The sequence below is a fragment of the Lithobates pipiens genome, unplaced genomic scaffold (assembly GCF_037356315.1).
Source record: "Lithobates pipiens isolate NorthernLeopardFrog02 unplaced genomic scaffold, aLitPip1_a1.2 Scaffold_30, whole genome shotgun sequence".
Taxonomy (NCBI): domain Eukaryota; kingdom Metazoa; phylum Chordata; class Amphibia; order Anura; family Ranidae; genus Lithobates; species Lithobates pipiens.
This window is the reverse complement of record NW_027507791.1, coordinates 36252597-36265828: the sequence shown is the minus strand read 5'-3', so window position 1 is coordinate 36265828 and position 13232 is coordinate 36252597. Positions and strand designations below refer to the sequence as shown.

Below are 13232 nucleotides of genomic sequence, written 5' to 3'. Positions count from 1 at the left end.
AACCCCCCAAAATGACCCCATTTTGGAAAGTAGACACCCCAAGCTATTTACTGAGGGGCATGTTGAGTCCATGGAATATTTTATATTTTGCCACAAGTTGCGGGAATATTACAAACTTTTTTTTTTTTGCACAAAGTTGTCACTAAATGATATATTGCTCACACATGCTATGGGCATATGTGAAATGACACCCCAAAATACATTCTGCTGCTTCTCCTGAGTATGGGGATACCACATATGTGGGACTTTTTTGGAGCCTAGCCGCGTACGGGGCCCCGAAATCCAAGCACCGCCTTCAGGATTTCTAAGGGCATAATTTTTTTATTTTACTCCTCACTACCTATCACTACCTATCACAGTTTTGAGGGCCATAAAATGCCAAGATGGCACAAACCCCCCCCAAATGACCCCATTTTGGAAAGTAGAAACCCCAAGCTATTTGCTGAGGGCCATCTTGAGACTATTGAATATTTTTTTTTTTGTCCCAAGGGATTGAATAATGACAAAAAAAAAAAAAAATTTTTTTACAAACAGTTGTCACTAAATGATATATTGCTCACACATGCCATGGTTATATGTGGAATTGCACCCCAAAATATATTCAGCTACTTCTCCCGAGTATGGTGATATCACATGTGTGGGACTTTTTGGGAGTCTAGTCGCGTACGGCACCCCGAAAACCAATCACCACCTTCAGGATTTCTAAGGGTACAAATTTTTGATTTCACCCCTCACTACCTATCACAGTTTCGAAGGCCATAAAATGCCAAAATAGCACAAACTCCCCCCCAAATTACCCCAAGCTATTTACTGAGAGTCATGTTGTCTGAACGAAAAAAAAGAGATTGATCGGTGGGTATGCCCACCATTAGATACCTCCCTTCATCCACCCACTTCTAATGATGGACATACATGCACCATTTATATATGCCGAAGCATGGGGGCATCCTCCCGCAAAAAAGTTATGCCGCGTACATACGTTCAAACTTTTCCACGGGCAAGCCCTCCGTCGGAATTTTGACCGTATGTACGCGACATTAGGAGCAAAATCGCTCCTCCACCCCTTATGCCCCCATGCTTCGGCATATATGCTCTTTTTTAACTGTGGTGGTGAAATCACCGCCTACAGCACTGGAGTCACAGCTTTATGTATCGTGGGAGCAAACGCTGTTGCTGTCAAGATAAATAAATCCGCGCTGCAGCTGAATGGCGTACCTGCTAAGCAAATTATGGTTAACGTTAAAACAAAGTAACATCCCAGTATAACAGTAAAACCTTACCATACCATACCTGCAAAGCAATTGCCAAAAAAAACAGTAAAAAATAAAACATTTTTTAACACAACCTGTGCCTAAAATATATATATGCCGAAGCATGGGGGCATCCTCCCGCAAAAAAGTTATGCCGCGTACATACGTTCAAACTTTTCCACGGGCAAGCCCTCCGTCGGAATTTTGACCGTATGTATGCGGCATTAGGAGCAAAATCGCTCCTCCACCCCTTATGCCCCCATGCTTCGGCATATATGCTCTTTTTTAACTGTGGTGGTGAAATCACCGCCTACAGCACTGGAGTCACGGCTTTATGTATCGTGGGAGCAAACGCTGTTGCTGTCAAGATAAATAAATCCGCGCTGCAGCTGAATGGCGTACCTGCTAAGCAAATTATGGTTAACGTTAAAACAAAATAACATCCCAGTATAACAGTAAAACCTTACCATACCATACCTGCAAAGCAATTGCCAAAAAAAACAGTAAAAAATAAAACATTTTTTAACACAACCTGTGCCTAAAATATATATATGCCGAAGCATGGGGGCATCCTCCCGCAAAAAAGTTATGCCGCGTACATACGTTCAAACTTTTCCACGGGCAAGCCCTCCGTCGGAATTTTGACCATATGTACGCGGCATTAGGAGCAAAATCGCTCCTCCACCCCTTATGCCCCCATGCTTCGACATATATGCTCTTTTTTAACTGTGGTGGTGAAATCACCTCCTACAGCACTGGAGTCGCAGCTTTATGTATCGTGGGAGCAAACGCTGTTGCTGTCAAGATAAATAAATCCACGCTGCAGCTGAATGGCGTACCTGAAAACATGAAAAATGGTTAACAATAACACAGTAAACAGTAAAGTATAAAAAATTAGAGAGAAGAGAGAGAGAGAGAGAACAATAAAACTACAACTATTTTTGGTTTTTATATTTTATATTTTTTTTGGTTTTTTTATTTTACTTTTTTTTTTTTTTTTTTTTTTATACACTTTTTTTTGAACTGTAAACTGTAACAACTGTAACATTTCGGGTCTCTCAAAATGCGATGGCATCTTGGGAGACTCTGTGTTAGTGTGCCTAGCCTGTGAAATGCTGTACCCTACGCTAATACTTCACTAGTGTGTGGTAGCGTTCAAAACACTCACCCTGACAAAGACCAGGATTGCCAGGACAGCGTGGACAATAAGAACGGGTGTCACGCCTAAATCCGCGCTTGCTACAGACACGACATCTTTTTTGGGGGGTTCGTTGGGTAGGGGTACTCGGGAGGACATAAGAATAATGCCTCTCATGCAGCCGGCTTACTGCATTTGGTTGGGAATGGTGAGGTACAGAACCCTCTGGATACAGAAGCTCTGTGACAACCTCTCTTTGGAAGAAAAGAAAGGTTAATGTCCCGCCTGAAGTTTTGTATAGCACAAAAGCATTCAGCAAAGCCAATTGAAATAAGTAAGCAGACACTTTTTTGTACCAGCGTCTGGCCTTACGGGAAGCTAGATACGGCGCCAACAACTGGTCATTGAGGTCCACCCCTCCCATATTTTTGTTATATTCGTGGACACAGAGGGGTTTCTCCACAATACCAGTCGCCGTAGAAATTTGGACCGTCGTGTCTGCATGAAGGGAGGTAAGAACGAAAACATTCTTATTATCCCTCCACTTCATAGCGAGCAAATTATTACACCGATAGCAGGCTCTCTCCCCCAGCCTAAGACGGGAATCTACAAGCCGCTGGGGAAAGCCCCGGCGATTAGGTCGCACGGTGCCACATGCTCCAATCTGATGATCAAATAAATGACTAAACAGTGGCACGCTGGTGTAATAGTTGTCCACGTACAAGTGGTACCCCTTTCCGAATAAGGGTGACACCAATTTCCACACTATCTTGCCAGCGCTTCCTATGTAATCAGGGCAGTTCTCCGGCTCTACGTAACTATCTTTACCCTCATAAACCATAAAGCTCCATGCATAGCCTGTGGCCCTGTCACAGCACTTATAGAGCTTGACCCCGTATCTGGTACGCTTGTTGGGAATGTACTGTTTGAATGACAAGCGACCAGTAAACTTAACCAGGGACTCATCAACGCAGACAACTTTTTGGGGAGTAAACAAGTCTGCAAAACGTTGGTTGAAGTGGTTTATGAGGGGCCGAATTTTGTAGAGCCGATCATATTCAGGGTCTCCACGTGGACGACAAAGTTCATTGTCACTGAAGTGCAAGAACCGCAAGATCTGCTCGTATCATTTCCTGGACATGGAGTTAGAGAACACGGGCATGTGGTCATCCGGATGCGTGGACCAATAAGCCCGCATCCGCATGAATTTATGTGTGCCCATGTTGAGGGAAAGGCCAGAAAAATGTCTTAAATTCGGAAACCGTAACTGGTTTCCAATCTCTGGCAAGAGACGGCAACTGGGGATTAGCGGCGATGTGTTGACCAGCATATAAATTGGTTTGGTCCACAATAGATCTATAGAGATCTTCCGTGAAATACAGAGAATAAAAATCGAGTGGCGTAAAATCATCTGTATCCACCTGAATACCGGGTTGGGCAGTGAATGGGGGAAGTACTGGTGCTGCAGAAGTGGTGGGCACCCAATCAGGATTGGCAAATTCTGCAGGAAGGGCACTATGGGAACGACGGGCCTGTCTTCGTCTTCTTGGTGGCAGCGGGACACTACTTGTGCTTGCCACCTCGCCAGCTTGAACTGCACTTATGGGACTCGCCACGTCACCACGTGATACTGCAGTGCTGGATGTACGTCCAGGGTGTACTAGGCCGCTGGTGCTTGCCAGTTCACCAAAAGGATGAGCGGCGCTAGTACTGGCTCTATACTCCATACAAGGGACTTGCGGTTCCTGCACCTCAACAACATCAGAAAATCGGGGTCGGGTACGCCTGACGTTAGCAGGGACCTCTTCTTCGTCGTCAGAGCTATCTGACATGGAGGCGCTGTCCTCTACAGGTTCGTATTCTGAGCCTGAATCTGACAGATCAGTGTCTTCCTCTTCACTATCTGTCATGCTCAGAAACGTGTAGGCCTCTTCACTAGTGTACCTTCGCTTTGCCATTTTGGGCTCTAAATTTAGGGGTACAGTAGTGAGACTCACAGGTAAAAAAGCACCTAGCCTGTCAGCGACTGTATAAAACGCTACAAAAAAAAACTGTTAGCGATCGCAGGGATCAGGCCTGACTCTGCGAACGCTGCAGTTATGTGTGTTGTGTTTTGTAAGTGACAGTGATCGATCGATACTGCACTTGGGTGGGCTGGGCTGGGCTGGGCTGGGCAGAGGGGCAAAACGCAGGTGCTAGCAGGTATCTGGATTGATCCTGCTAACAATGCGTTTTTTTAGAACCCTAAATTGCTGGGCACGCTAGTATAGATCTGATCAGATCAGATATTGATCTGTTCGAATACTATACCACTAAGAGAGGTGTATGCTTTGCGCGTGGGTGTTAGCGGTACTGGCACTAACCTAGCACTGCCTGGGGCGACGCAGACCCTTTCTGACCCTAAAACCAAATTTATATCACCCGCCGGGTGATCAGGGGGTTAAACCTTTGTTAGGTAATAAATGGCGGGTGCCCTGATGCTATAAAAAGCGGGCTACCTAACCAGCGTCACCTTATACGGTGATCACTGGTGAAAGGGTTAACTAAGGGCAATCAGGGGTTAAAACCTTTATTGGGTATTTATATGGGGGTACCTGAAGCTTTATAAAAACCTGACGGGGAACCTAAATAACTAAATAACTAACTGGCTAACCAGCGTCACCAGTGACACTTATGCAGCGATCGCTGGTGAAAGGGTTAACTCTAGGGGCAATCAAAGGGTTAAAACCTTTATTAGGTTATATATTGGGGTACCTAACGCTATAAAAACCTGGCGTTGAACCTAAAAAAAAAACTAGCTTCCTAGCGGGACCAGTGACACTATTGCAGCGATCAGAAAAACGATCGCTTAGTGACACTGGTAAAAGGGGGGTGAAAGGGTTAACTGGCAGGGCAATCAAGGGGTTAAACCTTTATTAGGGGGGGTAGGGGGCTACCCTGGACCTAAAGGGGCCTAACACTAGCCGCCCTGACACTTTTTACAGTCACAACTGACACTAAATGTAGTGATCAATAAATAAATGAACACTGCATTAGTGACACTGTGACTGGGGGGGCGGGGGGCCGATCGGGGGGGTGATCGGGGGGTGACTGGGGTGAAATGTGTGCCTATGTGTACCTATGTGTCAGTGGACTGTTGGTGCACTTACTTGAACGTCTTCAATCCTCGCTGTCCGGTTCAAAAAGACCACCACGAGGAGTGTGACATCACTTCCTCCTCCTGTGTTTACATTTTCACAGGGGAGGAAGTTCGTCACTGGCCAGGAGCGATCGAGAGGGGATGGCCAGAAACCAACGGCCATCCCCTCATCGCGGATCGCTTATGCACCGAAAGGGACCGCCGTATCTAGCGGGAGGGGGTCCGATCGGACCCCCCACCCGCTAGAAGGCAGTCACGTAGATCTACGTGATTGTGCCTGCCTGTGCCATTCTGATCACGTATAATGGCAATACGGCGGTCCTTAAGTGGTCACATCCAAATCTCTTCTATCATTCAGGAACAATTCATCAGGATTCCCAGTCCTGTGATCACTATGACATCTCGGACATGGTGATCATATAGTATTATTCACAAACACATCTGCTGGGTTATGATGTCACAATACCTCACACAGAGAGACACATTCTGACATCTGAAGTTGTCAGGCTACAGTTTATAAAGGGCAATACAGAATACAGTGGTCCATTGGTGAGAACACGTTTTATAGATCCATTTCCTGCAATGAGCTTCTGGCCGTGGAATAAAATGGAATACAATTTAGTGTTCAAGAACTATGAACCTGGTAAGAGAAGACAGACCCCAGATCCAGTATAATCCGTGTACATCGATCATCATTATAATTTCTAAAGATTCAGATCTAGAAGTCCTCAGTGGAGTAGATGGTACAAAGGAAGTGTAATTATTCCAACACCATCTCCACACCTTACACAAAGTGATTCCTGTGATAGATACACTACGGGTTTTATTTACCTTTCAGCTTTGGAGTCAGGAAATGTCCGACTTCATCCAGCAGAATCTGATCCGGCAGACCCTCACCTATAGAGAGGAATATAAGATGATGGCTCTGAGTCATGTATGATTGAAGCTGACATTTGACATACACATTACAATTATGTCCACACAACAGAATATAACAAATCCTATGTTACATGTAACATGTCAGAGTAAAGTTCTCCATATTCTGATCATATATAAATATACAGAAGTGATCTGATTGTGTTCTGAATAAGTGTATGGAATAGAGTTGGAGTGTGATATTGGAGGGGAGAGAGATAGAAAAGGGCTCTGTTCATTGCTATTAGCAAGTTAGTGTGCTACAGTGTAGAGTGAAAACAGTGATAGTGTAGTGTTAGTGCAGTGCGACCATCCACTTTTATAGTTTAGTGTTTCAGGGGGTGTTTACTGCAGGATATTAACCACTTAACCACTTCAGCCCCGGACCAATTTTCAGCCTAAGGACCAGAGGTCTTTTTACAAGGGGGTTAAAACCATTATTGGGTAGTATATGGGGGTACCTAGCACTATAAAAACCTGGCGGTGAACCTAAAAAAATAACTAGCTACCTAGCGACACTAGTGAGGCCGCGTACACACGAGGGGACTGTTCGCTCAACCTTGTCTGCTGAACAGTGTTTCAGCGGACAGTCCGCTCGTGTGTGGGGCTTCAGCGGACAGTTTCAGCGAACAGTCTGATGAACAAAGTTTTTCGGAATTTCCGAAAAACTGTCCGCTGAAACTTGGTTTCAGCGGACAGTACCCTCGTGTGTAGGCTTGTTCGACAAACTAAGTTGCGCGCATGCTCAGAAAGGATTTTCACGCCGAAGGTTGCATTGCAGTGTATAGGATGTCGAATTTCTCGTCCCGTCGTACGTGGCGTTCACGTCATCGCGCAAGTTTCAGCAGACTGTTCGTTCGTCGTGTGTGGGCAAGTCCGTCCATGCTAATTTTGAGCGGACTGTCCGCTGAAACTGTTTGACGGACAAAGTTGAACGAACAGTCCCCGCGTGTGTACACGGCCTGACACTAATGCAGCGATCAGAAAAATGATCACTTAGTGACACTGGCAAAATGAGGTGACAGGGTTAACTAGGGGCAATCAGGGGGTTAAAACCATTATTGGGTAGTATATCGGGGTACCCAGCGCTATAAAAACCTGGCGGTGAACCTAAAAAAATAACTAGCTACCTAGCGACACTAATGCAGTGATCAGAAAAACGAATCGCTTAGCGACACTGGCAAAAGGGGGTGAAAGGGTTAACTCTAGGGGCAATCAGGGGGTTAAAACCTTTATTGGGGGGTGGTAGGGGGCTACCCTGGACCTAACACTAACTGCCCTGACACTTTTTACTGTCACAACTGACACTGAATGCAGTGATCAGTAAATAAATGATCACTGCAATCAGTGACACTGACTGGGAGGGGGAGGGGGGCGATCGGGTGGGTGATCGGGGGGGTTGTGTGCTTATGTGTGCCTACATGTCAGTGTAGTGTTTGGTGCACTTAATTTCAGTGTTCTCCTCGTAGTCCGGTCAAAAAGACTGCCCCGAGGAGAATGACATCACTTCCTCCCTGCCTGTGTTTACTATACACAGCAGGAGGAAGCTTCTCATTCGCCAGGAGCGATCGAGAGGGGGTGGCCAGAAACCAACGGGCATCCCCTCATCCCGGATCGCTCCTGAAGCGAAACGGACCACCGCATCCAGCGGGAGGGGGTCTGATCGGACCCCCCACACGCTGGAAGGCAAGCACGTACATGTACGTGCTTGTGCCTGTACATGCCATTCTGATGACGTACATTGGCATGCGGCGGCCCTTAAGTGGTTAAGGACCGCCTCACGCCAATGTATGTTGGCAGAATGGCACGGCTGTGCACAAGCTTTTTTGTACATTGCTTTTTAAGTGCCCAGCCGTGGGTCAGGTACGCGCCGCCGGTGTCGTGCTCCCAACCCGGTCCTGTGCTCCGTGACCGTGGCCGTGGGACCAGTGGACCCGATTGCCGCTGGTGTCCCGCGATCGGGTCACAGAGCTGAAGAATGAGGAGAAGTCTGTTGTAAACTAAACAAAAGGTCTTTTCCCTGGCTCTCGGACAGGCAAGAGCTCTTCGTTTTAGCTCCAGGCTCAGTCACCACTACCCAGTCCGGTGTGGTTCCCGTGATGGTTCAGCCAGATCTTTGACTTATGTGCCCTTTTGATCTCAGGTAATACTGAGATCTCAAGTTCCGGTAAGCGGCCCCCCCTTTTCTCCTTATCGGTGGAGGTGCTTTTTTTGGATTGCTTTCCTCACGAAGTGATGTGGGTGTCAGTTTCCCATTTTTCACTCTAAATGAAATAACATCAACAGTTGGGACTTTAATGGACTAATCTCTCCTGTCTATTTCACTTTATATTGCATTTATTTGTGTTTGTGTTTTTGTGGATTATGAAGTTAGAAGTGTGATTACATGACGGCACATATATTAATTTTGTGTTATTCACTTTTCTGCATCTGCAGATTTTTGTTAGGTCTGATTAGATGAGATCTTTACGTCATTTTTGACATAGGTGATCACTCTTGTATGATTTATTTATTACATGATTCATTTATTTTCATTTAATTCAAATTATACATCATTTGATATTCAGGCCCACTTAAATTTATTTTTTTATTGATCACTCATGGTGTTAATTGCATGAAGTTTTTATTTAGAACACTTTTTTGTTTTTGAGCGCAGCTCTTCTTTTTATATTGTAAACAAACCTCTCCCCGTGCTTCCCTGTGTGGCTGTCACCGATCGTCTCTTCCCTTTTATAGGGAAGGACGATCAGTGACGTCACATGCTAGGCCACGCCCCCTACAATAAAAAAAACACACATAACGTCATACATAACACTACACTGCCCCCTAGTGGTTAACTCCTTCACTGCCAGTGTCATTTACACAGGAATCAGTGCAATTAAATAGCACTGATTGCTGTATAAATGACAATGGTTCCAAACATGTGTCAGCCATAATGTCACAGTCACAATAAAAATCGCTGATCGCCGCCATTACTTGTAAAAAAAAATATTAATAAAAATGCTATATATAGAGTAATTTCAGAGGAGGATGCAGGGCGGCGTGCGGACGTGACATGCCGCTCTGAGATAGAGGGGAGGGGCCAGGCGATGCCGAACAAGCCGAGTGAGTGTGGCTCTGGGAGAGCGAGAGGGCTGTGCGGAGAGAGCTGACAGGCGGAGGCAAGCGGCGCGCTGGAGAAGCGGCTGAGCGGGGTGAGAGCCTGGGAAGCTCTGACCTATACTCTGCCTGAGCAGCCCCCATGTGTTACTACTGACCGCCGGATCACTGACCACCTTTGACCCCCCCTTGACCGCCAAGCGGACCCCCCGCCTTCCTTCCCTGCTGAAAAAATATAGCTGAAATGATAATGATGAAATTTAAAGATCGGTGATACCTGACCTAAAGTACCATCTGGTGTTTAGTCTGCGAGTAAATCACAGCTTATTAATTACCATATTATATTGCGAGTGGCCTTCCTCATTATTACTAAAGGGGGGTTCAGATTGAACTAAAGATATTCCACCCCTAGAAATGGGTAGGAGGGAGAAAGGCAAATGGAATAAATATAAACAGTATCAGGAGTAATAAATCAATATGAAGGGCCGAGCACAGAGGGGGACGGAATCCAAGAACCAGCGGGAAAGTTTAAACACGAGTTCAATTCAGAAATACCTCAAGGAGGGCAATTCAAGGAGCCCAGGGATGGAAAAAAAAACAACTAACCCCAAAAGAAAAAAAGAGACAGAGAAACAAAGGATAAAACAGGAAAATCAAGCTCGGGAAGAATTTGAGATGAAGGGTGCGGGAGCTCGGGTAGAGGCAGAGGATATGGGAGAAAAGGGGGAGATGGCAAAGCTACCGACAAAGTCAGAATTTGAAATGTTGAAAATGTTCAGTAATTTAGAAGCCGCTATTAAGCTGGAAATCAATAACGTTAGAAGCGACATGTCCCACCCGCTAAGGAGAGTGGAAGAAATAGAGGAAAAGTTAGAAATATAAGCACAAGAATTAAGGGGCCTGAAAAACCAAGTGGAGGTTTTACAGAGAAAGCAAAAAGGACATTTTATATAAATTGGAGGGACAGGAAAACCATAGCAGGCGCCAAAATTTGCATATTAGATCAATCCCAGAACAGCAGGGAGAAGATCTGACGGGGAAAATAAAAAGGATTTTCCATCCACTAATGAGGAGGGGGGATGGAGAGGATTTAAGAATAGACCAAGCCCATAGAATTAGGAAACCCCCTGGAATGAGAGAGGACATACCCCGGGACGTTATAGTGAAGTTCCATACATTTGAAGATAAACATAAAATCTGGACCAAAGTTAGAGGGGTCCCATCTTTACAATACGATGGAACTAAAATACAAGTCTTTTCGGACTTATCGGCAGAAACTTTGTTATGGAGTAGGAGATTAAAGCCCCTTTTGGGGTAACTGAGGACTGTCAATTTGAAATACAGTTGGGGGTTTCCGTCAGACTTAGGCCACGTACACACGGGCGGACTGTTCGCCCAACTTAGTCCGCTAAACAGTGTTTCAGCGGACAGTCCGCTCGTGTGTGGGCTTCAGCGGACAGTTTCAGCGGACAGTCTGACGAACAAAGTCTTACGGAATTTCCGTAAGACAGTCCGTCCAAACACGTACGTAACCCAGATTATCATGTGGATTGAGAGGGTGGATAGGAGTGGATGGGGATCCCAATTGGTTAAGAGCGGGACTCACTGGGGAACCAGGTAGAAAATGGAAATAAAATTTATGACATACAATGTGAGGGGCCTAGGATCATATGGGAAGAGACTCAAAATCCTTAAAGAAATCAAACAGCGATCTGTAGATGTAATATTTATACAAGAGACTCACTTAACTCACTATACAAATATTAAAATATATTCAAAAGAGTACCTCACCTGGTTCTACAGCGACTCCACAATAAGGGGTGCAAAGGGGGTGGCAATTGGGTTATTGGAAAGGATTCAATTTAAGGTCTTAGATAGAAAGATTGATCCAGAAGACCTGACCTTTAATGAAGAAGGATCTTCATTAAAGGTCAATTGGGAGATGCACTATTTACACTGGTTAATGTATACAGTCCAAATAAGAACCCTGTCCATTTTCTAAATAGAATGCTGACTATATTGAAGGAATTTAGGGTAGGGAGGGTCATCATGGCAGAAGATTTAAATTTTGGATTAGACCCTAAGCTGGACAGTACGTCACGTGCACAGGGGATGAGTAAGGAACAAATAAAATGGATAAAAGCTAAATTGCATCAAACCCAATTAATGGATGCATGGAGGGTTACACATGATGGAGTTAGGGATTATACCTTTTTTTCCCCGGTGCACGGGACGTACTCAAGGCTGGACTATTTTTTTGTAGATCATAAAATATTATTATTATATTATTATATTATGAGGTCCTGTATACTATAAAGAAGGGGAGTCAGGAAGGACAGAACGTGGAAGGATGGAATGGGGATGCAAAGATACAGGAGTTTTTTGAGCATAATGCGCTAAAAACAATACCAGAGTTTGATAGGGAGTATATGGATAGGCCAATAACCGAGGAAGAAATACATCATGTTCTGAAAAATCTCCCCCGGTTGGGTATACAAATCTATATTTAAAAAAGTTTAAAGACATCCTGGTCCCTAGGTTATGTGAATTCTGGAACCAAGTAGGTAAAGAATGCGATATGGGGACAGAGGCGTTGCTAGCCTCAATAACATTAATATTAAAGAATGGGAAAGATGATAGTTTGTGCTCTAGCTACAGGCCTATCGCATTATTAAATGCGGACACTAAACTCTATGCTAGTGTACTAGCAAATAGATTGAAAGAGAGGATTAGTGCATTGGTTCACCCAGACCAGGTAGGTTTTATATCAGGTAGGGAGGGCCGGGACAATGGAGTCCGGGCCTTGATGCTAATACAGGCAGCCAAGAATGAAGGAAGCCCCAGTCTATTCCTGTCAATTGATGCTGAAAAAGCTTTTGACAGGGTAGCCTGGGGCTTTATGTGGAAAGTACTGGAGGAGATGGGAATAGGACCCAGGATGATAAGTTGGATCAAAGTATTGTACAGGTGTCCCCAAACAAGGGTGAAGGTGAATGGGCACTTATCCTCTCCGTTTATGATGAGAAATGGAACAAGTCAGGGTTGCCCCTTGTCTCCCTTATTGTTCATATTGACACTTGAACCTTTATTGGCCCATATAAGGAATAGTGCGGACATAAGGGGGATAAGAGTGGATCAAGAAGAACATAAATTGGCAGCTTTTGCCGATGATGTGCTATTCTTCATTTTGCATCCTAGGACATCGCTCCCTAATTTACTACAAGCTTTGGAAAAATATAGAGACCTCTCTAATCTTAAAATAAACCCCATGAAGTCGGAAATACTGAATATTAATATAAATAAGATAGAAGAAGAGAGATTAGGAAAAGAATTCCACTTTATCTGGAAACAGGACATAAAGTAGTTGGGGATTAGACTAACAGATACTCTGAGGAAATGTATTTAATAAATTATATCCCGCTCTTAGATGAGATTAGGAGAGAAATTTAAAAATGTCATTATCCACACTTTCGTGGTTTGGCCGTATAAACGCGGTAAAAATGATGATAGCTCCCAAAATCCTCTATAAATTTCAAATGCTCCCATTAAAGATTCCACAATCTTTTTTTACAACTTTAAAAGGTATCATCTCCAGATATATATGGCAGAATAAAAGACCACGCATTTCAAGTGCCGTTTTGTGTTTAAATAAGAAAAAAGGAGGCCTGGCTGCCCCCGACTTTAAAAAATA

At 44.6% G+C, this 13232-nt stretch overlaps 2 protein-coding genes across 8 annotated transcripts in view; one reads left to right on the top strand and one right to left on the bottom strand.

The window, feature by feature from the left end:
* The window catches only part of LOC143942631 (NACHT, LRR and PYD domains-containing protein 12-like), a 1996551-nt gene that overhangs the window by 781477 nt on the left and 1201842 nt on the right, over positions 1 to 13232 (top strand). The gene's annotated exons all lie outside the window — the stretch shown is intronic.
* The window catches only part of LOC143942632 (NACHT, LRR and PYD domains-containing protein 12-like), a 305905-nt gene that overhangs the window by 160146 nt on the left and 132527 nt on the right, over positions 1 to 13232 (bottom strand). For 6 of the 7 annotated variants that reach the window (XM_077463990.1, XM_077463993.1, XM_077463994.1 and 3 more), the window contains exon 5: positions 6359 to 6424. The exons of the other annotated variant lie outside the window; for it this stretch is intronic. In XM_077463990.1, the coding sequence (XP_077320116.1) occupies positions 6359 to 6424 (66 nt within the window). The remainder of the gene's footprint in view (positions 1 to 6358; positions 6425 to 13232) is intronic. 7 annotated transcript variants of the gene reach the window in all.